This window comes from Sycon ciliatum, chromosome 8, assembly GCF_964019385.1.
Source record: "Sycon ciliatum chromosome 8, ocSycCili1.1, whole genome shotgun sequence".
Lineage (NCBI taxonomy): Eukaryota > Metazoa > Porifera > Calcarea > Leucosolenida > Sycettidae > Sycon > Sycon ciliatum.
Genome location: NC_088650.1, coordinates 4077557 through 4103891, shown reverse-complemented (window position 1 = coordinate 4103891; position 26335 = coordinate 4077557). Strand labels below are relative to the sequence as shown.

Genomic DNA, 26335 nt, shown 5'->3' with positions numbered 1-26335 from the left:
TCATCCCTTCGCACATACTCACATCTACTGTCGCCCACCTACAACCAGCTTTGCACGAAACAAGCTCTAGTCTGCAGGCAGGTATCAGACCTCAGCCGCATCGCAGAGGGACTACAGACAATTATACCCAGGAAAGACGTCAGGCATCAGTATTGGAAGCTTCAAATTGGGATAGATCTTTAGCCATGGCAACACCAATGGAAACAAGAAGCACTAAGCCATCGGAACCAGAACGACAAGGCATTGAAACGCAGTTTCAGGGTCTGAATATATCACCAGCGACTGCAGGTCACCCTCCCAGCAAGGTCCCCTCACATCCGGCGCAGACGCCCATTGGACGTCAGGCAGCGCAGACCTTGGGGATGACAAGTGTAACACCAAAAGGTCACAGCTCCTATGCTTCTGCAGTTTCTTCTACTTTCCATCTTGTCAGTATCCCTGCTACTGTTGCTGGTACTGCAGCTGCGTCTGGTGGTGGTGCTGGTGGTGCTGGTGCTGGTTTTGGTGGTGCTGGTGCTGGCTGTGGTGCTGGTTTTGGTGGTGCTGGTGCTGGCTGTGGTGCTGGTTTGGGTGGTGCTGGTGCTGGTAGTGGTGGTCGCGGTCGTGGTGGTGCTGGTCGTGGTCGTGGTGCTGCTACGGCGGATGATGTTAGTGCTACTGCCACAGTTTCTCCACATTCCACTATTGCTGCTGTCCCTTCTGCTGCTGCTGCTGCTTATGATGATGATGATGATGTGTCTGATTTGTCACAAGGTGCTAACCAGACTGCAGGTGAAGCAAACCCACGCACACCAGCAACTTTCGAAAATCTACCAGCTGATCTGAGCGATATTGTTGACTCTCACTTTAAAACTCAGGAGCAGCTCCAGCAGGAACAGCAGCAGCAGCAGGAACAGATGACATTTCCGCGGACACTCCAAGCCAGCAAATCAATGGTGTACGATGTGTACACATGGACTCTAGGGCACATTGAAATCCTGGAAAGGCTTGAGCTGAAAAAAATGAATAAAGCGCTACCTTCACTGTCATCAACCAGCAAGGAGCTGTACAAAACCATGAAGCACAATCATGACGGCACCCCGATCACTGTTGATGAGGTATGTTGCGACAGTTTTCACGTTCGAATTTACTGCCGACGTGAATTTCTCTTTCTTTGTGCAAAGTATGAAAGAGCTTCCAGGACCAAACAGAGCTGTTCTATGCATGTAGTATTGTTGTATACAGCATTTTTGTATTTGTTTTTAGTTTACATTGTACATCGCAAGTCAAACGGGCAATCATGCCCAATGTTATGATGACAATGGAAAGGGAGAAAGATTTAAGAACAAGAATAGATAACCTGGGGAGTGAAGGAAACAGTGAGTCAAGAGTCTCTCAGAGAAGTGTTTACTGGAATACCTTTTGTAAGGGTTTGATATCACTGTCGGGGGTCAAAGAGATACATGTCCTTGTGGTCTTGGGTCAATTGCTTTAACGGTGGCAAATATGTCTACTACGTTACAACGTACTTCGAGTATACATCAAGTAATGGTGGTCTATAATTATGTGCTGTACTGTCTTGGGTTGCTTTGTTTCCCCCAGATGATTCAGCGATGCAACAACTACATTCTGATCCTAAAGATCCAGATGGACTCCTGCCACCCAGAAGCACGTCATCAACTGAAGGAACAGCTGAGGGAAGAGGTGGCTGATTGGATTCGTACATGCAATATGAGCATAGATAGTGTTCACCATTTCACAACGAATATGGAGCGAGCAATTCAGCAGAAAGAGCCCGAGCCAATGCCAGCAAGAACACCCCTACAACCACCGCATTCATCATCATTTATGCCTAGCACATTTGGACGTGTCCTCCAGTTTGTCCAAGGTGCTTTGGCAAGGAACGACGAGATGGAGAAGGACTACGAGGAGAATCCCAATCGGCAAGCGCTACTTCCCGAGTTCCGGAACCATTTCGATTATCGCTGATTTACATTCTTTGCTATGACATCACAATGACATCACCACTACATCATCATGACATCGCCATAACATCATCAAGGCATCATCATAGGCCATCATATCAATAAGAGTTTTAGTTCACGTTAAGTTTTATTCCAAGCAATACATGGCTGGGGAAGCCAATGACCACTTTGCGTGGCGATTGTTGGGTTTTTATAGCCATCCACGGCCAGCAAGAAAGGAAAAAGAAGGCGAAAAGAAAAGGAAAAGAGAGCACATAGAAGCAGAATTTCATGTCTTTTTGCTAGTGCTTTTTCTCTTCTATTTTTGGCTTAGTCCATTATCACTGTACACGTGTATGTCATAATTGACATTCTTTAGGCATAACCACGTCATCTATTTGTTCATAAACGTATCCATTCTCACATTACGCAGCTCCGCACAGGACATATTGGAGCGAGCCACATTGGCCTCTGTCCGCACACCATGTATTCACGTTAATTATAGCTAGCACATACATGAAGAAAACACTATTGATTTATGGTTTTTCTTTGTCTTTATACCCGTATCCATTCGAATATTGCATTGCAAAGTGAAAACACTCGATACTGTGAAGAGAGTAGGATTTGCTGGGACTGATGGGCGAAACGGTTCAAGTAGACGCTGGAGGCTGAACTATTCTGCCCAACCTGAAGCGTTTTCTCATTCACAGTGACGAGCCTGACATCCCACAACACATATCCATGTACACAGTCACTTCAGACACTTTGAGTGCATGTACGGTCATGAAGTTGCAGGGAGGGTGGAAAACACGTTTTCTGTACACGTGTAGGATAACGCTATCAGCAGGCGATTTCTTTTTGATTTCTTCTTCGTTTTCTTCCAGCTCAAGAGTACATAACAAAATTTCCACGTTCTCCTCTAATCTACTGTACTTTGATTGCATTAGTTTTGTCTCACTGATGCGTAAAAGGATGATCCTTTTACGCCATCACGTATTTCAGTTGTGGCAGTAATAGAATTCCACAACCCCACCGCCACCAACTAACAGTTACTTTCATTCATTCTGCATGCATACTCGCAACGCGGTATTAGACTGGTGATTGAGGTTCGCGGATTCTGAGCTCTGTAGTACCATTGCTAATGCCAGTATGTGTCAAGTACATTGCTAATGCCTGTATGTGTCAAGTACATTGCTGATGTAGCTGCTGATATAGAGAGGAATAATAATGATGACAATCACTTGGTGACACTGACAGGCAGACAGCTGGCGCCAGGCATGTTCTGGAAGACAGCCAGGCAGGTTCTGGAAGACAGCCAGGCAGGTTCTGGAAGACAGCCAGGCAGGCTCTGTAAGACAGCCAGGCAGGCTCTGTAAGACAGCCAGGCCGGCTCTGTAAGACAGCCAGGCCGGCTCTGTAAGACAGCCAGGCAGGCTCTGTAAGACAGCCAGGCAGGCTCTGGCAGTACAATTATGTACAGCAACATACAATGTACGTGTAAGTGCTATTCTGCCAGTGCCTAAACCTGCACCTGCGACATAACACTAACAGGTAGAATATCTAAACGGAAATGCGATGTCCTCAACTGTCTACGGTAAGGCCTTGGCTGCTGCACTGGTTGTTATGATGATTCACGAGATGTAGAAGTTATCATGTTTCAACACCGACCCTGCGCTACCTGGGAGAATACCCTGTCTGACCGGGCCTTGACTGCTGTAATTGTGATAATGGTGTTGTACGAGCGGTAGATGTGATCATGTTTCAATATCGAACCTGTCCTCCTACATAAAGGCATACCCTGTCTGCTGAAGAGCGCAAACTAGACTGAACGCCGTGCGTTGAGAAGTCTCTGAAGATCAGTCTGCAGTAGTCAGTCAGTTATCAACCACTCCGTAAGCAATTGATCGTGTCCGCTTCAGTTCTTCCTCGCGCACAGAATGGCCGACGGTGAGCGGTATGTCGAGCTACATATGGGGTGCCCAGCGGTGGGCTAACCTAACACCAGGTAAGACATAATACCAGCTAGGACAAAACCATCTCCATGTGCACACATACATTGTACACACTTTTCGTTTCCGCACTGTTCTCATCACTTTCCTGCAGCACCTCATTGCATATCTACTCAATCCCGTTTTTCGTTCCCATTAGTGTTTCTGTTTTCACATTGACAATGGGCCATTAGTGCCCGATAGTTTGGTGAACAGTTTAAATGACGTATACAACAAAGAGACCTCATTTTCAGTGTTTGAGTTGAGGTATGCTATTCAGAACACAACCATTGTGCGAGTACAGAATCTGTTGAAATGTGCTCAAATGCAGTGGGACGTCAGCGGAAATTGAGACTGCGTGGAGATTTGTATCATATTCACTGGTTTGAGGGAAAGACGCAAATGGGAAAAGTCTGAAGAAAATATTGACTGTCACCACCAGGACTCGAACCAGGGACCCTCGCTTGTAGCTAGCGATGCTCTAACAACTGAGCTATGGTGTCGTCGTCATCCCAGCAGAGACCGTTCAACCATTTCCTCAGGCTTCGTAACTCGCACTTCCTGTGAATTCACACAGGCGGGTGGGACGAAGCCCCCACTGTAACCCACACATTTCACGTACAAACTAGCACACGGGGAGCCCCAAGTCATAAAGTATTCTTTGTATCACCAAAGGCTTTGCCTGTGTTCTCACTCTACATACTACATTTTCAACGTGTCTGGAGTATTAGAGTACTGTTTGACGTTGAATCCATTATCATCTGATCTCTATGCAGAAACCCAGACGTGGTTAACAAACGATGGCGTGGCTCCAAATGTCGTGGTGTGATAGAGATCAGTCAGTTTGGAAATTTGAGATGCGAGCACACCGGAGGTTCATCAAAGTGTGTCCAGGGCAAGATGTATTCGTTTCGCTTCGACTGTGGACTTCGCGGACCGGACTCTCCACATGACAATGGACTCAGCCGATTCCGCGAAGCAGATCGCCAGGGCATTAGCCACGCGATAGCTGCAGCAATGGCAATGAACTACCTTTCGCCCAACGGCCTGGCATGGGTGACCAGCCTGATGACAGCCATAGCACAGCAATATTCAGAACTCGATAAATGATTCTTTAATGATGTATAGAAATAACATGCTGCAGTTTAATAACTACATGGTATAGTTCTGTAACATATACTTACTTCCAAGTACAACCCGAATTCGTACTTTCTCTGCAGAACTGATTCAATGAACAGTCAAACGTGTAGTAATATTGTGTCTTGACTCTGAAACTAAAAATACTTTGTTCTACATGTTGATCACTACGTATGGCACACTTCTTGGGATATTCGACTGTATATGCATGTGTGTGTATGTGTGTGTGTATGAGTGTGTGTTTGTGTGTGTATGTATGTGTGTGTGCGTAACCCCGCCCCACCGTGTATGTTTTTGTTGTTGAGACATGCAATATAAAATTATTGCATCTGTGTGTTTAATGTTGCCTTGGCATGATGCCATGAGAGGGCTGAGAGAAACACACAGCGGCAGGGTCAAAATAACGTAGAGGTCACCCTCACACATGGCATGGCACGGGTTATCAACACAGCACTGATGCATTTGCATGTTTTGTGCGAGATACATAACAAATCTTACAAGTGACATCATGACTGTACGCAAAATACCACTCTACAATCTACAGTTGTCCACTCCACTAGAGACACAGAGCTATGTGTAAGAAAAGGTTTTCGAAGTTACAGTGGATGCAGGTACCGGTGCACTACACAAGAGAGAGATTGGAAGCTTTGTTACAACTCTGAGTTTCACGTATTACTACGATCATCAGGCAATATATTTATTATTATTAAAAGCATGTCCGCGTAGGTGGCGGGGGTGCCACTTTCGCTTATGCCATTCAGGATTGATGTCTGAAGAGTAATACGATACAATGAAATGACAGAAGTGACGTCAACAAAAGCCGTTAGCAACAACACAAATATGACTAATGGAAAACTTCATCCAAAGTATAAAATAAAATAGAATATGCATACAACATGTCTGGTCAGTCCTGTTAGGTGGGGCGGGCTCCACGCCATGCCTGTCGGTCCGCTGCCATTGTGCGGACTGCGTCAACATCTAGCGGCTGGTGGAGGGTAAGTCCATGCCATGATAACAGTTCCGTCTGCAAGACCGTTACCAAAGTCGTCCGAGGTCGACCCCTGAAGCGTTCAGTGCCCTCGTCGTTGGCCAGGCGAAGATACATATCCACTGCCAACTGTGGAGGAGCAGTTGGGGCCAAACGAAAGATATGGCCAGGGAGACTGTAGCGCTGCCTTGTGATCATCTCGCTGATGGGGACAGCTCCGCAGCGCTTATACAGAGTGTCATTGCTAATTCGTTTAGGGTACCGCATGTCGATGATGCTCCTTAGCTGGGTCCTGTGGAACGAATCCATTCGCGCGAGCTCCGACATCGGTAGGCCCCAAGTGCCGCAGTTGTAGGTAAGGACTGGGATGACGTAGGCGTTGTAGAGCCTCAGCCGAAGACCTTCACTGATCTGGCGCCTCCGGGTCCAGATCTTGAGGAGTGAGTTGAAGGCGGCGGCGGCCAGTTGACGCCTCCGAGCAGCATCTTCGGCGTCACCCAGGAGGGAGCCTAGTTTGCGGACAGTACGCCACGTTTCTTGGTTCCTATCGGGAAATCGGGCGACGGTGGTATGCTCTGTCTTGGAGGGATTAACGTTCAGGTTCCATCTCGCAAGAACTGCTGGAGCTTGTTGTTCAACTTCACTGAGAAACGTCTCATCCCGGCTCACAAAATCAACATCGTCCGCGTATGCGATATCCAGCGGCAGGTCATTGTCCACAGCAGGGCGAGATGGCAGCTCCTGTCGTAGGTCCCGGAGAGCAGCCTCCAGGTAAATGGTGAAAAGCACTGGAGAGAGACTGTCCCCTTGAGGGACTCCGATATTTGTCTTGAAGGAGCTTTTCGATGCACCTTTCACACGAGGTTCAAGCCAGGTTTCAGTCAACAGTATACGGATCATTCGGAGCTCACTTTCTTGGAGGAAGGATTCAAGGATCCTCATCAGGACATCGCGGCGGACAGTGTCGAATGCTTTACTCATGTCAATTCCCAATATGTGGATGGACGTATTGAATCGCTGCGTCATACTACATAGCCATCTATGGCACCACACCACATCACTTGTGCTGCGGCCACGACGAAAAGCACTTTGGGATGTAGCCAGGTACTGATCAACCGCTGGCTGTATCCTCTTCAGCACAATCAGGGACAGCGTCTTTCTCAACGCCGAGAGCAGTACGATAGGGCGCGTACTAGTAAGCGGCCCTAATGGTTTACCCGGCTTCTGCAGCAGTATTAGGGTTCCTCTGCCAACTTCGAGTGGGTCATGTGTCTCAATAGCTCGGTTCAAGATGTCGGAAGTCATCTCAGCGACAATGGGAGGACTGTACTTGAGTAACTCTCCGGAGAGTGGTCAGGGCCTGCCGCTCTCCCGTTATTCAGGCTTTGGAAGGCCCTCCTAACTTCGGACGATGTGATTTGATTGGGGAGAGGGCTGGGATCACCTAGGAATTGTGGAATGTCAGGGAGGGATTTATCATGGAATTGGCTTTCATAATGCTTGATGATGAACGCCTGCTGGTCTGCAGGGTTGATAACGACCCGCTGCTTCTCATCATGAATAATAGGCTGGCTGTACGGTTTTCGCTTCAGTAGCTGGACAGCACGGAACATCTTTGCCCCACTATCATGCAGTCGCTCCACTTCCTCTGCTTGACGATCCAAGGCTCTCTTGGCATTGTCAGATGCGATATCACGAATTTCATGCATTGTGCGATTTCTTTGATTTTTTAGTGACTGTCTTTTCTGGTCATCCCTGCACTCTCCAATCGCCAGGCGAAGATCTTTCTGCTTTCGTGACAGCAACTCAATTTCAGGGGAGAAGTCATGGCGGTGATGTTGTCTCTGCTGAGTGCCGGCCGAATCCAGTGCTGATTTGCTGAGGACTTCAGATAAGGATTCCCAGACTGCTTGGGTGCTGTTGGTTTCTGATGACACGCTGCACTGGACCTGGGTCTCCACAGTTCTCTTGTAGGATTCCCGAATTGCGACATCTGAAGCAAGCTTTCCAGTGTCAGGGCGGATATTGCCGGCAGTGGTCTCGCGTTGGTGCATACCCAGAACATCATAGAATCTCGACATGTCCAGTCTCGCCACAACTAGGCGATGGTCGGAGAATACATATGTTCCCGCATACGACCTTGCGTCTGTTAGAAGGGGACTCTGGTTCTGACGGCAGCAGATGTAATCTATCATATTGTAAACAGGAACACCGGAATTGTCACGGCAAGGGCCTTGCCACGTTGTTTTATGTCTAGCGCTGTGCTGAAATGCTGTGTTGCCAGCGAACAGGTTGTGAGCTTCAAGGAAACTAGCAAAAACTCCACCACTCAAGTTTCGTTGACCGCGGCCATAGCGTCCAAGAAAGGACTCGCCACTTTTGCGTATCCCTAGCTTCGAGTTGAAGTCACCAGCTACGAACAATAATCCACTGGAAGCGTAGTCAGTCACGGCGTTCGCCAAACTGTCAAAGAACTCACTTTGTTCATCCGGGCTGTTGTTGGACCGTAGGCGTTGATGACCGTCAACGATGATTTTTTGCTATTGGGAAATTTGAATTGAATACCGGCCGCTCTGTCAGAAATACGCCAATACCGGCTCATACAGTCCTTGAGGGCGCCTCCAACGGCAAAGCCCATACCGTAATGCCTGCACTCTGACGGCAGGCAGATGATTCTCGTTCCGTTGCCCAGCGTTTCATCAAAAGAATTTACTATTTTCGTTTCTTGAAGACAACAAACATCGACTCGGTACCTCGCGATATCCCGAGCAAGCTGCTCCCGCTTCACCTGACTAGAAATACCTCTAACGTTGAAACTTCCTATTGATATATTCTTTAGACCAGTCCTGAATGAAGAAGACATTCTCCTTTCGCGAGAGAGCGGAGTCACCCAACTACACCTGCATGTTTGCACTAGCTAAAATGCTTGCAAAGTGGCAGCCGAAGTCGTGCAGCCGAACCAACGTGGCTTGCAATGCTTTGCTAGGCTTTTCTTTCACTATATCTTTTTGGGGGGCTGCACGCTGCTCTACATTGCCGGAGACTTCAATGCTAAAGCTGGAGTCAGAAGACCTGGCGAGACTGCTGTGGGGAGTCATGGCAGAGGAATTCGTAATGTGAATGGACAGTCACTTGTGGACTACTGTGACAGCAATGGCCTGTTCCTAGCCAATACCACTTTCCAGCATGCTGCTAGGCACAAAACCACGTGGACTGGATGGCGAAGAGACGTGGCGTCTGGGAAAACAGTGCCTATATTCAACCAAATTGATTACATTGTGTGCCGTTCATCCCACAAGCGAATGCTGCAAAATTGCCGGAGCTACGGAGGAATGGAGATCAGCACCGACCACAAGCTTGTTGTTGCGGATTTGGATCTAGCCAGGATTTACGGTGTTCTTGGAGCATGTCAGCCGTCAAGTGCAAGACACAGCACCGCATCCACAGGACTGGCGCTGAATGTCAGTAGACTCGTGGCGGACAAAGCAATACAGAAACGGTACCAAGAGAGGCTGTCCTCCATCATACCTCCAGTCTGTGACGGTGCCAGGCCATGTGACGAAGTCTACAATGACATCGTGACAGCTGTTAAAGAAACCGCACACAGCACTGTCGGTCAAGTAAAGAGAACCAAGACAAGAAAACAATCGAATGATCCCGAAATTGAGAAGCTGTGAAAATATCAGAAGGAACTCAGGTTGAGCTGGATCAACACCCCGGATGGAGATAAAAGGTCAAGGCTTTTAAAGCAAGATCGCAACGGGGTTCAACATGAAATTAGACAGAGATGCAAGAGGGACGCGGAAAGGAGACTGGACGCAATGGCTGAGGAAGTTGAGAAACTATGGCGGGCTGAGCTCATGAGACAAGCAAAGTGTTGTTGTTGTTGTTGTTGTTGTGTTTATTTTAATTCGCAAACCAAACGGGCAGATCTGCCCAATGAAAAGGTGGCGAATGCAGATAGAAAGCAGTAATAAATGAAATTGGGGACTGATGTCATTAGGATAGAGGTGGAGAAAAACTAAGCCAGCTGATCATCAAACAGGACGTTTGGTACTCTAGGTACTAAGGGTGTGCGGGATCATGCTGGCGCGGAACTGGCGGAGCGTGGAGATGGTAGTTCCATACACTGATACAGCCGCGCGGCCCAGATCCTACTTGCCCTTGCAGCCTGCATCTCCACTCCGCCGCCTTTTTCCACGAGTAGGCATCCGGCCCGGTACGTCCACATGTGGTCAGTGGCTTTGTGTCGAAAGTCGCCCGCTCAGCAGCGCACGCACAGCGGTGTTCAGGGTCGGCAATGATTGAAAATAAGCAGCCAGTTTGGTCGTAGATCTAGTAGCTCTAGAATGTGATAACATGTATCTGTCCAGGTCAGTATTGCATAGCTGTGTCGAATGAACCAAACCCGCCATGACGGTAGATCTACAAAGTAAATACTGTAGTTAGTTCGTTCGGGCAGATCTACACGTTGAATCATGGAACTGGTGGCGTGAGAGAGAAAGCAGGAAAATATTCCATTGACATGTCAGTCAACGGCAGAGTCGTCAACGCAGTGGTCGTACATGGTATATTGCGTATGAGGTGTTTTCGTGGACATGTAGATCCCTTCGCCTCATGAGCCACGTAGCGGCCACGGCCTGCAGCCACCAGGCTCCGAAACACATTGACAGCTCCACTCCGCTTTGACGTGCACACTTGCAGTCATCATTTTGACTGGGTCTGTGAATGTCATGCAGAGCTAGCACAGACCCGTGCGAGGCCAGGACAAGCAAGGAGGGCATGCATGACCTGGGCTAGAGCTGTGCTCGTAAGATGCAAACGTGCAAACGGCGTCGACATTTATATCTGCGTGTCTGCCAACACGTCTTGCGGTTTTCCTGTTAGAAAAATGCCTCGACCGCGATGCGCGACAGGTAATGATACAGTGTCAAAGTACAAAGTAGGTCTACATTATGCTACCTTTCCAAGTATACTACAAACAGAAGCATGATAATTAACATGTCGTGATATCATGCTTCTGTCCCCAATACTAGTACCAGTTATTCATGTGCTCATTCAGGAATACTCTAATTTCAGAAATTTTCGGTGCTCAATATTTTCGGTATGAGGGCAAAAGGCCAGGTTAGGTGAACAGAAAGTTTCGGTACAGGGAAGCTGTTCCTTCTATTGGATTATGTGTGTCAGTGTTTGTTCGGTGTATTGAAATTTTAGGTATGAAGCAGATGCACCGAAAGTACCGAAAATAAAAGTACACCGAAAATTTGTGAAATTAGAGTAATGCATGCGGAAAGGCGGTTGAAGCATAATTATTGTATTCAATAATTGTTTAATACCAATGGTCAAACGTGTTACGTGTGAGACAACCACATCCCGGAAAGCTATCACTGGTATAGTAGATCTACTGGTCAACTGACGTGCAATATTCTACCTGATCATGTCGTGATATCGTGCTTCTGTTCCCAATACTAGTAGTACCAGTTATCCATGTGCTCATTCAGGAATAATTTATGCGGAAAGGCGGTTGAAGCATAATTATTGTATTCAATAATTGTTTAATACCAATGGTCAAACGTGTGAGACAACCACATCCCGGAAAGCTATCACCGGTATGTAGATCTTCTGTTTTACTGACGTGCATTATATTCTACCTGGCCCTGGCCTGGGATCGCGGCGGAGGTCGGCGTGTCGTACATGTCGAAAGTTTGCTGCGCGCCTGTACCATGTGTACTGGGTATGGTATGTATTATGATGGCCTCTGCTAGGCACAGTGAGATGGCGTGTACGTGTGCATACTGTTGCCAGTGCTAGTAGTACCGGCATGCCGGCACTGCTGCTGGACACGCCAAAGAGAGCCAAATCGCGCTCTACTCTAGCCTCACGTACTCCGTTGCACCGAAGCAACATTCACAAACATTACCATCGTCCCAGTTTCTGTCTTGCCATAACCGAGATGCAATGTTTCAGCGCCACGATAAAACTGAATGCAGTATGTGTTTTGTTTGTCTATTTAGTGGATAAAGGAGAAGAACATTCCTCGTTAGAGCTGCAGCATTCCTCCTGCGTCTGCCAGTAGGTACTGAAGTACCGGTAAACGTTGCTTTTGGTGATTGAGACGAATTCAGCAGCACGGGCAACAGATAGTTGCGAGCTCCGGCCGTTTACCGCTCTGAGTACCTGAGTGATCGGATCCCCGATAATCATCCCTAACATTCTCCTCGTGGACTGTCCATTGAGCACTTAGATGGCGTATCGGAGTGGCTATGTCCCATATGGTGAGCACATTCCGTAAAAGTAGAACTACGAATCGTATCATCAGTACGAAATGCGAGAAAAAATGGCATTAATGTCAATGTTTTGATCCTTTCACTGCTATTTCAAAGACCATTTTTCGAAAAATCCATGATTACCTGGAAAAATGAATCCACATGGGAAGAATGCAATGGTAGAGCATTCCACACAAACTTCCGGCACTTGCTATTCGCAGTCAGTACTTGCAAAGCAGATCAATATTACACCATACAGGGGCGTCGGAAGGTATTTTAGTGTGGTACGGTCAGCCATCTGAAGAACTAGTACAATTTACTCGTGGGAGTGTGGTTACTGAGCCAAAAATGTGGAAATTGAAATCCCAGATCAGTGTATTTTATTGAGTTACGGGGTGATTGGGGCCAAAAGTGGTACAGTCAATACCGTAGTGACCATACTGTGTCCGACACCCCTGCCATAGCGCTTATCGGTGGCCATAGCTAGAGTATAGTTACGTAGTAATCATGTGATCGCTGTGCTGAATAAAGGAGTCAAATGTCTCTATTTGTTGCATGTGTCAGAGTTTTCCGTTGTCTGAGCCTTTAGCATGAAAACTCAAAGTACGAGTCACAAACTCAAACACAGATTTCCTGCCACCTTCTGAACACAAATATCATGCTGTCAATCATAGTAAGTCACAGTAAATTCTGCGACTCCTGACTGAGCATAGCGAAAGAGTGCAAAAAACGTATTTTTCACTCACAAACATATTTTCAAGTAGCTGCTCTTGTTCTGCGCAACTCCATAAAACCTGCCTTCGCGGTCTTTGTTTCCCCTGTTGTAGTTGAAGTTTGTCGTGAGTGTGATTGCTCTAGTAAACCATTCCCCCATGTAATGGACCGTTGATCTGTGAGTGAAAAGTGATGTGTTTGAGATTGCAGCACATGCCGGTAATGGTGTTCCAAGTTGTAGTGTGCAGAGAATCTATTATGGAGATCGACCATCTTGCAGATAAATACACTTCCTGGGCTCCTTTTGTTTCTACAGATACCACAGCGTCTGCTGGACCCAAATCACACAACTCCAAAGTACAACAAGGTGGACATCAAGACGATGTGCGTCGATTGAAATCGTCATCTCGTACAGCGAGCACCAGTGTGGCTTCAAGTCGGAGAGTTCCAACTGGTCAGCCGGTCATCCCTTCGCAGAATCTCACATATACTGACACACACCTGCAACCAGCTTGGCAGGAAACAAGCTTTAGTCCACAGGCAGGTACCAGCCCGCAGCCGCATCGCAGAGGGCCTACGGAAAACCATACCAGGGAAAGAGGTCAGGCACCTGTATTGGAAGCTGCAGATTGGGATAGATCATCAGCCATGGCAACACCAAAGGCAACAAGAAGCACTAGGCAACAGGAAGCAGAAAGACAAGGCTTTGACACGCAGTTTCAGGGGCTGAATATATCACCAGCGACTGCAGGTCAACCTCCCGGCAAGTTCACCTCACATCAGGCGCAGACGCCCACTGGACGTCAGGCAGCGCAGACCTCCGGGATGACAAGCATAACACCAAAAGGTCACAACTCCTATGCTTCTGCAGTTTCTTCTCCTTCCTATCTTGACAGTATCCCTGCTACTGTTGCTGGTACTGCAGCTGCGGTTGGTGGTGGTGCTGGTGCTGGTCGTGGTCGTGGCGGCGGTGGTGCTGGTAGTGGCGGTGGTGCTGGTCGTGGTCGTGGCGGCGGTGGTGCTGGTGCTGGTCGTGGTGCTGGTCGTGGTGGTGCTGGTTGTGGTGGTCGCGGTGGTTGTGGTGGTGCTGGTCGTGGTGCTGGTAGTGGTGGTCTCGGTGGTCGTGGTGGTGCTGGCCATGGTCGTGGTGCTGCTACTGCGGATGACGTTAGTGCTACTGCCACAGTTTCTCCACATTCCACTATTGCTGCTGTCCGTACTGCTGCTCCTGCTGCTTATGATGTGCCTGATTTGTCACAAGGTGCTAATCAGGCTGCAGGTGAAGCATACCCACAGACGCGAGCAACTTTCGAAAAGCTACCAGCTGATCTGAGGGGTATTATTGAAACTCACTTTAAACCTCAAAACCAGGAGCAGGAACAGCAGGAACAGCAGCAGCAGCAGCAGGAACAGATGACATTTCCGCGGACACTCCAAGCCAGCAAAGCAATGGTGTACGATGTGTTCACATGGACCCTAGGCCACATTGAAATCCTGGAAATGCTTGAGCTGAAAGAAATGAATAAAGCGCTACCTTCACTGTCATACACCAGCAAGAAGCTGTACAAAATCATGAAGCACAATCATGACGGCACCCCGATCACTGTTGATGAGGTATGTTGCGACAGGTTTCGTGTCGGAATTTACTGCCGACGTGAATTTCTCTTTCTTTGTGCAAAGTATGAAAGAGCTTCCAGGACCAAACAGAGCTGTTCAATGCATGTAGTATTGTTGTATACAGCATTTTTGTATTTGTTTTTAGTTTACATTGTACATCGCAAGTCAAACGGGCAATCATGCCCAATGTTATGATGACGATGGAAAGGGAGAAAGATTTAAGAACAAGATTAGATAACCTTGATTAAGGGGAGTGAAGAAAACAGTGAGTCTAGGAATCTCTCAGGGAAGTGTTTACTGGAACACCTTTTGTAAGGGTTTGATATCACTGTAGGGGTCAAAGACATGCATGTACTAGTGGTCTTCGGTCAATTACTCGAACTGTGGCAAACATGTCTACTACGTTACAACGTACTTCGAGTATACATCAAGTAATGGTGGTCTATAATTATGTGCTGTACTGTCTTGTGTTGCTTTGTTTTCCCCAGATGATTCAGCGATGCAACAACTACATTCTGACCTTGAAGATCCAGATGGACTCCTGCCACCCAGAAGCACGTCGCCAACTGAAGGAACAGCTGAGGAAAGAGGTGGCTGATTGGATTCGTACATGCGATACGAGCATAGCTAGTGTTCAGCATTTCATAACGAATATGGAGCGCGCAATTCAGCAGAAAGAGCCCCAGCCTATGCCAGCAAGAACACCCCTACCACAACCGCAATCAGCATCATGGATGCCTAAAACATTTGGACGTGTCCTCGAGTTTGTCCAAGGTGCTTTGGCAATGAACGATGAGATGCAGAAGGACTACGAGGATAATCCCAATCGTCAAGCGCTACTTCCCGAGTTCCGGAACCATTCCGATTATCGCTGATTTACATTCTTTGCTATGTCATCACCATGACATCACCACTACAACATCATGACATCGCCATTATATCATCATAGGCCATCATATCAACAAGAGTTTTAGTTTTAGTTTTGTTTTATTCCAAGCAATACATGGCTGGGGAAGCCAATGACAACTTTGCGTGGCGATTGTAGGGTTTGTGTAGCCATCCACGGCCAGCAAGAAAGGAAAAAGCAGGCGAAAAGAAAAGGAAAAGAGAGCACATAGAAGCAGAATTTCATGTCTTTTTGCTAGTGCTTTTTTCTCTTCTCTTTTTTTGGCTTGGTCTATTATCACCATGCACTTGTATGTCATGATTGACATTCTTTAGGCATAACTACATCATCTATTTGTTCATAAACGTATCCATTCTCACATTACGCACCTCCGCACAGGACATATTGGAGCGAGCCACATTGTCCTCTGTCCACGCACTGTATTCACGTTATTGTTAGCACATACATGTAGAAAACAATATTGATTCATGGTTTTTCTGAAAGTACAATTTGTACATTCGTACCCTCTCATAGTAATATTGTTTCATTGCAAAGTAAAAACACTCGGTAATGTGAAGAGAATAGGATTTGCTGGGACTGATGGGCGGAACGCTTCAAGTAGACGCTGGAGGCCGAACTACTCTGCCCAACCTGAAGCGTTTCCTCATTCACAGTGACGAGCCTAGCATATCCCAAAACACATACATGTACACAGTCAGGTACAGTCATAATAATTATGACATTATGTGATTAGAGTTATAGGGGGTGTAGAAAACACGTTTGCTATACACGTGTAGGATAGCGCTATCAGCAGGCGATTTCTTTTTGATTTCTTCTTCGTTTTCTTCCAGCTCAAGAGTACATAACAAAATCTCCACGATTTCCTCTGTCATTGCTCTCCTCTACTCTACTGTACTCTCTAATCTACTCTGATTGCATTAGTTTCGTCTCACTGATGCGTAAAAGGATGATCCTTTTACGCCATGACTTATTTCAGTTGTGGCAGTAATAGAATTCCACAACCCCACCGCCACCACCACCAACCAACTTTCATTCATTCTGCATGCATACACGCAACGCGGTATTAGATTGGTGATTGAGGTTCGCGGATTCTGAGCTCTGCAGTACCATTGCTAATGCCAGTATGTGTCAAGTACATTGCTAATGCCAGTGATGTAGCTGCTGATTTAGAGAGGAATAATAATGATGATGACAATCACTTGGTGACACTGACAGGCAGACAGCTGGCGCCAGGCAGGCTCTGGAAGACAGCCAGGCAGGTTCTGGAAGACAGCCAGGCAGGTTCTGGCAGTACAATGTACAGTAAAGTACAATGTACGTGTAAGTGCTATTCTGCCAGTGCCTAAACCTGCACCTGCGACATAACAGGTAGAATATCTAAACGGAAATGCGATGTCCTCAACTGTCTACGGTAAGGTCTTGGCTGCTGCACTGGCCATTATGGTGATTCACGAGATGTAGAAGTTATCATGTTTCAACACCGACCCTGTGCTACCTGGGAGAATACCCTGTCTGACCGGCCTTGACTGCTGTAATTGTGATCATGGTGTTGTACGAGCGGTGGATGTGATCATGTTTCAATATCGAACCTATCCTCCTACATAGAGGAATGCCCTGTCTGCTGAAGAGCGCAAACTAGACTGAACGCCGTGCGTTGAGAAGTCTCTGAAGATCAGTCTGCAGTAGTCATTCTGTTATCAAGCACTCGGTAAGCAATTGATCGTGTCCGCTTCAGTTCTTCCTCGCGCACAGAATGGCCGACGGTGAGCGGTATGTCGAGCTACATATGGGGTGCCCAGCGGTGGGCTGTCCTAACACCAGGTAAGACATAATACCAGCTAGGACAAAACCATCTCCATGTGCACACATACATTGTACACACTTTTCGTTTCCGAACTCTTCTCATCACTTTCCTGCAGCGCCTCATTGCATATCTACTCAATCCCGTTTTTCGGTCCCATTAGTGTTTCTGTTTTCACATTGACAATGGGCCATTAGTGCCCGATAACTTGGTGAACAGTTTAAATGACGTATACAACAAAGAGACCTCATTTTGAGTGTTTGAGTTGAGGTATGCTATTCAGGACACAACCATTGTGCGAGTACAGAATCTGTTGAAATGTGCTCAAATGCAGTGGGACGTCAGCGGAAATTGAGACTGCGTGGAGATTTGTATCATATTCACTGGTTTGAGGGAAAGACGCAAATGGGAAAAGTCTGAAGAAAATATTGACTGTCACCACCAGGACTCGAACCAGGGACCCTCGCTTGTAGCTAGCGATGCTCTAACCACTGAGCTATGGTGTCGTCGTCATCCCAGCAGAGACCGTTCAACCATTTCCTCAGGCTTCGTAACTCGCACTTCCTGTGAATCCACACAGGCGGGTGGGACGCAGCCCCCACTGTAACCCACACACTTCACGTACAAACTAGCACACGGGGAGCCCCAAGTCATAAAGTATTCTTTGTATCACCAAAGGCTTTGCCTGTGTTCTCACTCTACACACTATATTTCCAACGTGTCTGGAGTATTAGAGTACTGTTTGACGTTGAATCCATTATCATCTGATCTCTATGCAGAAACCCAGACGTGGTTAACAACCGATGGCGTGGCTCCAAATGTCGTGGTGTGATAGAGATCAGTCAGTTTGGAAATTTGAGATGCGAGCACACCAGAGGTTCATCAAAGTGTGTTCAGGGCAAGATGTATTCGTTTCGCTTCGACTGTGGACTTCGCGGACCGGACTCTCCACATGACAATGGACTCAGCCGATTCCGCGAAGCAGATCGCCAGGGCATTAGCCACGCGATAGCTGCAGCAATGGCAATGAACTACCTTTCACCCAACGGCCTGGCATGGGTGACCAGCCTGATGACAGCCATAGCACAGCAATATCCAGAACTCGATAAATGATTCTTTAATGATGTATAGAAATAACATGCTGCAGTTTAATAACTACACGGTATAGTTCTGTAACATATACTTACTTCCAAGTACAACCCGAATTCGTACTTTCTCTGCAGAACTGATTCAATGAACAGTCAAACGTGTAGTAATATTGTGTCTTGACTCTGAAACTAAAAATACTTTGTTCTACATGTTGATCACGACGTATGGCACACTTCTTGGGATATTCGACTGTATATTGATGTGTGTGTATGTGTGTGTGTATGAGTGTGTGTTTGTGTGTGTATGTGTGTGTGTATGAGTGTGTGTTTGTGTGTGTATGTATGTGTGTGTGCGTAACCCCGCCCCACCGTGTATGTTTTTGTTGTTGAGACATGCAATAACAAATTATTGCATCTGTGTGTTTAATGTTGCCTTGGCATGATGCCATGAGAGGGCTGAGAGAAACACAAAGCGGCAGGGTCAAAATAACGTAGAGGTCACCCTCACACATGGCATGGCACGGGTTATCAACACAGCACTGATGCATTTGCATGTTTTGTGCGAGATACATAACAAATCTTACAAGTGACATCATGACTGTACGCAAAATACCACTCTACAATCTACAGTTGTCCACTCCACTAGAGACACAGAGCTATGTGTAAGAAAAGGTTTTCGAAGTTACAGTGGATGCAGGTACCGGTGCACTACACAAGAGAGAGATTGGAAGCTTTGTTACAACTCTGAGTTTCACGTATTACTACGATCATCAGGCAATACCGGTACACTATAATTATTTTATATGTTTCGACCCCACAGACCTTCGGACATATGGGTGTATAATGATGAAGGCAACACAACGCCACGGCAGTGGTGGTACATGGTGAGATCCAACCGTCTCACAGCCATTGCTACGTGAGTGAACCAGGTGCAAGAGAGTATTAAAAGGCGTGAAATGGAGCACGGGGGACCCCGGTTATGTGATGATTCACGATTATGATAACGTGCGGTGCAGCAGTTGGCACTAGTCACTGGCATGTACCAAACACGAACGTGGAGCACATCAGCGACTCAGGCCATTTCCCGGAAAGTGTTCAGCCAGCATGGATGCCACTGGCAGCGCATACGGAAGTGCGTGCAGCACCAGTTAATGAACTGTCAAACCTTGACAACTGCGACAATGACAGCGTGACATTGTCGATCTACAATAGCATAGCGTGACATTGTAGATCTACATGACTGTAGCTGATGCATTCCCTGTAATGACACACAATGACAGAGTACACGTACGGGGCCATGAGCACTGCATGAGCACTGCACGCTGGCATAGCTTTACTGCTGAACGACCAGTCCAATAGTAGGAGGTGGCTGGTCTACATACATGTAGATCCATTGTTGCCTTCATATCGTGCTGATTGAACTAAAAACGGTGTGCCCCTACTAGTAATTATATTGTAGGGTATCATGCGACCATCTGTTCACGTTTCACAACGCGGAAGACGGGAATGCAGCTCAATGAATCGTATTTACTGGACAGCGTAGAGTCAAAGCTCTCTACAGAGATATTGTCAAGGCCGTCTATAATCTCATACATGTATGTACTAATAATAGTGAAGGCAAGCATTCCAGGCAGATCACGCATCACAAAACGTGCAGGGCTTTCTCAGAATTGCTCTGCAATGGTATTAGAGTAGTGCTCTCCGTCAGCAGACTCAACACTAAGCTTTTTCTCCGGTATTGCGTCAAGGCATGCAGAGACGCCAAATGAAATCATACACTACCTAATGACGTTATGCGAGACTCGGAGCTTGTCATGGCCCGATGAAAGGAGAACTTTCAACACCCGGAAGTGTTGCATGCGATTCAAGACGCCGCCAAATAGCATAATCCAGCCTGTCTTGAGTAATGACATTTAGAAACTTCGTGCGATAGCGCTGGTACAATTACTCCACTTTGACTTCTTGGCGATGGCTTGCGAATAGAGACAGCCAAAAGCACGATTTCTGCTCGGTAGCTGTGCTCCGCATTTCATTAGAATATTGTTGAAAAGCAACACACAAGAAGGTCCGAACAGTGCCGGTTGCAGCTTCAGCCTTCCCTCCCTGGCTTTTGGCTTGCTGCAGCGACAGAGACTGCGGCGCCGTGTTCAAGTTGATTGACCAGTGAGCGCTGCACACAAGCTAGCCACAGAGATGGCGGGGATCAAAGAGGAGACGTTCTTTGAACTACATATGGGCTGTCCAGCTGCAAATTGTCCCAACAAAGCGTTAGTACTACTTCCAACTTCAATTGTGTTCTTGACTGAGCATGCACTGAGCATGCTGAATATGCACGAATCATATCATTTGCCACAGGTGTGGGATGCTGTTGCAGTAATGGATAATGATTGTATTGATTGTGCTACTACTGTATAAGAAGAAAGCAGTGGAGACGGCGCCATTCATTTTTAACGTAAACCAGTGTGTATTATTTTGTGCCTTCACTGCCCATTCAAGTTGATCTCGGGGCAGGGTACAGTTTGCATCCATGAACTAGCCACGTCTGCTCCAGAAGTTGCGGACTCTGTGGGGATTTCTTGTTGCACATATAGCGTATTGCGAGCACAGCTTCGTATTCTCTTTTGTTTGTTCTCTGGTATCGTTCTGCCCCCCCCCCCCCCTCCTCTCTCTCTAACGTCCATGTTGATGTCTGATTGCAAAGGCAACGCTATGACCTCTGGTTGGGTGGAGTTGCTCACAGTACATGTACATGATGGTGGCAGCTTGAGAGCTCGTAGTTCGCCAGTTTCAATACTCCTGTGTCTGTGTCTGTGTTTGCTTGATTCAAACTGCAGCAATCGAGAGCTGGTCGTCAGGGACTGGAGAAGCACAACATGCAATGGAAAGATGCAAATTGGAGAGAGGGGCAACTTGCGCTGCGAGCACCACGCAACGCGTCCCTGTGTCCACGGCCCAATGGGTGACTTCAGATTCGACTGTGGCCTGCGCGGCCAGGATTCGCCTCATAGCCTGGGGGAGCCCTTCGTTAAGGGTGATCGCCAAACATTCGCTCACGCATTCGGTGTTGCGCTTTCAATGCAGTACTTAGGTCATCGGGATTTGGCGTGGGTGCAGGCACTGCTTCTGTCTCTGAACAAACAGTTTCCTATGTAATCGGATATGGCGAAATGTGAATTATTCTAAAAGCCATGATGTGAAAGAGAATGTTTTGAATACGAGGAAGCACACACACACACACACACACACACACACACACACACACACACACACACACACACACACACACACACACACACACACACACACTGTCACACACACACACACACACCACACAAACACCACACACACACGCGAACACACACGCGAACACACACACACACACATACACACACACATACACACACACACACACACTGTCACACACACACACACACACCACACAAACACCACACACACACGCGAACACACACACACACACACACTGTCACACACACACACACACCACACAAACACCACACACACACGCGAACACACACGCGAACACACACGCGAACACACACGCAAACACACACGCGAACACACACACATTCTACGTACATGTATCTGCATTGTACCCACCATAGTGTTAGTACTCCCTTCGTACGTTCTTATGTACTTACAAGTAGATAAAACAAAGGTATTTAAATGTTTACCTCCCTCATATTCCTCAATAGTAGAGGGTACACGCTCTGAGCTTTGATCCCAGACTTGAATTACATTTTGGTTTGGTGCATATCATCAGCACAGCTTGTCAATACCTTCTTTTATGACTGAATATTGCTATTCAGCTTTCATTGTCATTTAGTATATTCAGGACTGGTATACTTGTGGAATTCGATAACCCAATGATCATTATGTATGGACTAGGCTGCAGGACGGCATCGTGAAACAACTTGTCGAGTCTCGATTCGCCCGACATTCAGTAATCAAAGCGCTGGTTGCAGAACGGGACTACATTGTATACGACTCGTATTTTGTGTGGAGCTAGCGGAATTGACTGGACCTTCATTCATTATTCTTTGCTCTGAATTCATCGCATCATACTATTGGGCAGCACCGCTCCTTTGCCGGATATCGATGTCAAATAAACTCAAATACAAAATACAATTCTAATTACAAACGATAATCCGGTGGAACAAAAAAGTGATCTCTACTCACGAGTTTCATGCTGAAAAGCAATCATCAGGAGACTGGGGCTATACTCGGGGTTGAGTGGTCGTATTCACTAAAAGCGTTGTCCCATGGCAGGTATACAATGCTAGTGTTTCAGCTCGAAGGCAGTGTAAGCGATCAGTATAATTATAAGTACAGTACTATGCGGGTGGCATGGGGATATTATGACACCGGCCAAGGTGTAACCGGCTACTGCGGGTTGAGGAAAAGAATGATCTATATTCGTATTGCACAGGGTTACCGTAGACTAGTTCCGCGCATATAAGCCCATGGGCTAATAATAAGTAATATCCGAAATAATGCATTTTCCGGGAAAAAAAAATCAGTAATAATGGTTCGTTTTTTAGCCCTGGCCCCTGGGCCTATATTCGAATTTTGAAGGCAGCTGGCACGCGAAAAAGTACAAGTCCGTGCTTGGTTGTCCGCCTACCGTAGGTACCGGTACAGGTAACGATGTAGTCTGCACTGACATGCTGTACTAGTATCGGTCAAGAGTCCATGGGGGTCAAGGGCGTTTGGTACTTTTGAGTACAGGAATGGACTTGTTTTGTGTCTTTTTCAATTTCCTTTTTTCTTTAACCCTCCACTTTCTTGTTTTCTGGTTCATCAACAAGAACAGCTACCGGTATTGCTAAAAATACACTTGACAAACGGGTCCGTAACGATGTTTGGGTCTGTTTATTAGCCCATGGGCCTAAAAACAGAGGTGGGCTTATATCCGGATATAGGCCTGTAACCGAATGGCGCCTAGTAGCATGCACTATGATCCGACACACCGCCAAAGACAACAACCGACTTCGACATTGGTTCTAAGATTTTGTTGAGTAAGAAAAGTGTACGATATTATGTGACCAAAAAGATACAGTGAAAGAAAAGCCTAGCAAAGCATTGCAAGCCACGTTGGTTCGGCTGCACGACTTCGGCTGCAAGCTAGTGCAAGCCAGTGCAAACATGCAGATCGACAATGTTGTGCGGAAACCAAACATCACACTATTTCCAGAAACTAACTAATGATTATGTGTTCACACCTACATACAATCATGAGTCCATAACTAAGTAATTTACTATGCACGTGTCTAGTTTGTTATGTTAGCAACCTAGAATGCATTGAACACATGGATTCGATCACACATTCCCCCCTGGTAACACAACAAAACAGGGAACTTGCACTAAAACGTATAACTAAGGTTCTCCAAAGAAAAAACCCAACAATCCACCAACAGCTAATCAAGAGAACAGCAAAATGCGTAATGGGTCTCGCATTTGCTGGCCGTTGCTCCTAACTAAGCACGCGCCAAGTAAGACTGATAACACGACACACATCCAGTTTCAGGAGCCATAGGGCTGCAGCGGTTTAATGGCAATCTGTCTTGCAGTGACATGCGGATACCGCCATCCCCTATGTTGGGCTCAGGGCCTGGCAGCACTGATGCTGGCTGGTACTTGAAGTACAAATAACCACCATCCGTTGCCGCTGCACTGTCGTCCATCGGCGCTGTTGGTTGGGCCATGTCAAGGGCGACATCCCTCTTGATGATCTCCACGTTGACAATCTTCTCCGCTGAGTGTGGATCGGCAGCCCGGGTGATGACAACTGTCGACGGCGACACAACGCGAACGATGCGCCACCAAAGCTCGTGCGGTGCCAAGCATTTGCAGCTCCGGGAAGGCCGCCGTTGGTGCAAATGCCAACAAGTGCCTCCGCGACACTGACACCATCATGGCGGGCTACGGGTACGACTTCCACCCACCGTGTGAACATGTCCACACACACGAGGACACAATGGTAGGAACTACTGCAGCTGGGTCCCAGCTCTAACGTATCAATCTGGATGGCTTCCCACGGCCTGGTCGGTACGTCGCTTCTCGCGGCCGGAGGGTTGGGCTCTCCTCGCGACGGGTTCGCTGCACCGCACGTCCCTCAGTCTCGGACGACTTCCTGGCAGCGTTGCGCTATCTGTGGGAAATGACAGCACTTCCGAAGACTGCACCATATGGTCTCCCAGTTACCATGTCCGGTGTTGCGGTGAGCAGCAGCGACGGCTTCACTCTGCAGTGCAGTAGGCAGGACCGGTACGATCACATCACCATCAAAGGGGTCCACACGACTGAGGTACAGGACGCCATCAATAACACGCAGCTGACCCTTCGATTTCTTGTACAGCTGGCTCGTCACTTGCTTTCCATCCTGTAGCTGTGTCACTGTCAGCTGCACGTCCGCATCTACCGCTTGGCACCTCCGGATAGACTGCATCGACGTTGGCCCCATCATAGAGCTTGCTGGTAGCGCTGCTGCGATTTCACCAGCTTCCCCTCCTCCCCCCGACAGGGAGGCCATGAGGTCGGCACGCGGGTGAGCCGATCTGCAACCTTCGACTCCCAGGGGACCCACTCCACGGACACCGTCATGCCAGCAGCAGCCACAGTGTCCTGAAACACCTGCAGGCGGAGACGGACGAGAGACTCGTGGAGACCCCCGACCTTCACGAGATGAGTATTCTGCGAGACCGAGCGCAGCCACCTAGCAACCGTCTTCGAGTCGGTCACGATGGTCAGGTTCTTCATATCCAGCGCCTTCAGAGACGACTCGAGCTCCGCCACATTGATATGACGCTTGTCTGCTTTGTCTCGCAACCATGAACCATCCTCGACAACCTTGCCATGCTGCGTCAGCACCGTGGCAATCGCCAGGTTGGATGCATCACAATTCGCTCGCCACGTACCCATCATTGGGTCAGCGTACCACACTCCGCTAACGGGATCATCATTGCACAGGCGGTGAACAATGTCGCGGCAATACTTCAAGACAGCTTTCGGTACAGCCTGATCCCATGCCACCTCTGACGTGCAGGCAAGGTGCTTGACATACGAACACGATGGGCGCAGCCAGGCACACACAGGGTAGTGCCCAATCACTCTGCCACACCAACTATACAGTTCACGCTTCGTTGGTTTGTCGGGTAGCTGTAGAGACACACCTTCGCGACGCGTCCACGACACATTCCCTGCGTCATCATAGTGCCCAATCACTCTGCCACACCAACTAAACAGTTCACGCTTCGTTGGTTTGTCGGGTAGCTGTAGAGACACACCTTCGCGATGCGTCCACGACACATTCCCTGCGTCATCAGCGTGAAGTTGCAAACCTAGCACACGCGCACTCACGGCCGGCTCTGTCTTGTCCGCCCATTGCCTTTGGACCTCCCACGCCTTGTCAGCCGTACTCCACCGGAGGATCATATCTGATGCCCGCAGCACAACATCGCCATTGCTGAGCTTCTCCACGTCCTTGTGGTGGGAGTCTTCAGTGACGGCTCGTGCTTCCGACTCGGGGCGTGATGGATGCTCATCTGGGGTGCTCGACGCCAGCACCAATGGGCATGCAGCACTGACGGTCCCGAATACAACCCCCACCAGTTCTCCTGCATCATACTGCATATGCACACCACCCAGAGTCGCGATGCTGTTAACTCCAATCAGCACGTCAGCCTCCACGACAGACAGGTCGTCCACCACCAGCATGTCAGTCTCGGTCTCAAGTAGGCGAACCACAGCACTATCCAGCCGTGAGATCGCACACTCCACGACTCCACGGACATCCACCGGACTGCCATCGATCGCATTAATTGTCGATGACATAGGCCTGATATCCAAAGCTAGGTCAGTTGCCAGGG

At 47.8% G+C, this 26335-nt stretch overlaps 1 protein-coding gene and 3 long non-coding RNA genes across 4 annotated transcripts in view; all 4 read left to right on the top strand.

The window, feature by feature from the left end:
- The first annotated feature begins 3479 nt into the window (after nucleotides 1–3479).
- Nucleotides 3480–26335, top strand: part of LOC135822460 (uncharacterized) — a 122063-nt gene continuing 99207 nt past the window's right edge. The window contains exon 1 of the long non-coding RNA XR_010554496.1: nucleotides 3480–3494. This is a non-coding gene — a long non-coding RNA (uncharacterized LOC135822460). The remainder of the gene's footprint in view (nucleotides 3495–26335) is intronic.
- LOC135822861 (uncharacterized) lies at nucleotides 3683–5232 on the top strand. The gene is made up of 2 exons (XR_010554563.1): nucleotides 3683–3948; nucleotides 4708–5232. It is a non-coding gene; the product is annotated as an uncharacterized LOC135822861 (long non-coding RNA).
- Nucleotides 11947–16431, top strand: LOC135822894 (homeotic protein female sterile-like). Its single transcript, XM_065335731.1, has 3 exons — nucleotides 11947–12331; nucleotides 13353–14650; nucleotides 15142–16431. The coding sequence occupies exons 1-3, from the start codon at nucleotides 12301–12303 to the stop codon at nucleotides 15526–15528; spliced, it is 1716 nt and encodes a 571-aa protein (XP_065191803.1). The 5' UTR covers nucleotides 11947–12300; the 3' UTR covers nucleotides 15529–16431.
- Nucleotides 17028–18671, top strand: LOC135822813 (uncharacterized). The gene is made up of 2 exons (XR_010554546.1): nucleotides 17028–17381; nucleotides 18141–18671. It is a non-coding gene; the product is annotated as an uncharacterized LOC135822813 (long non-coding RNA).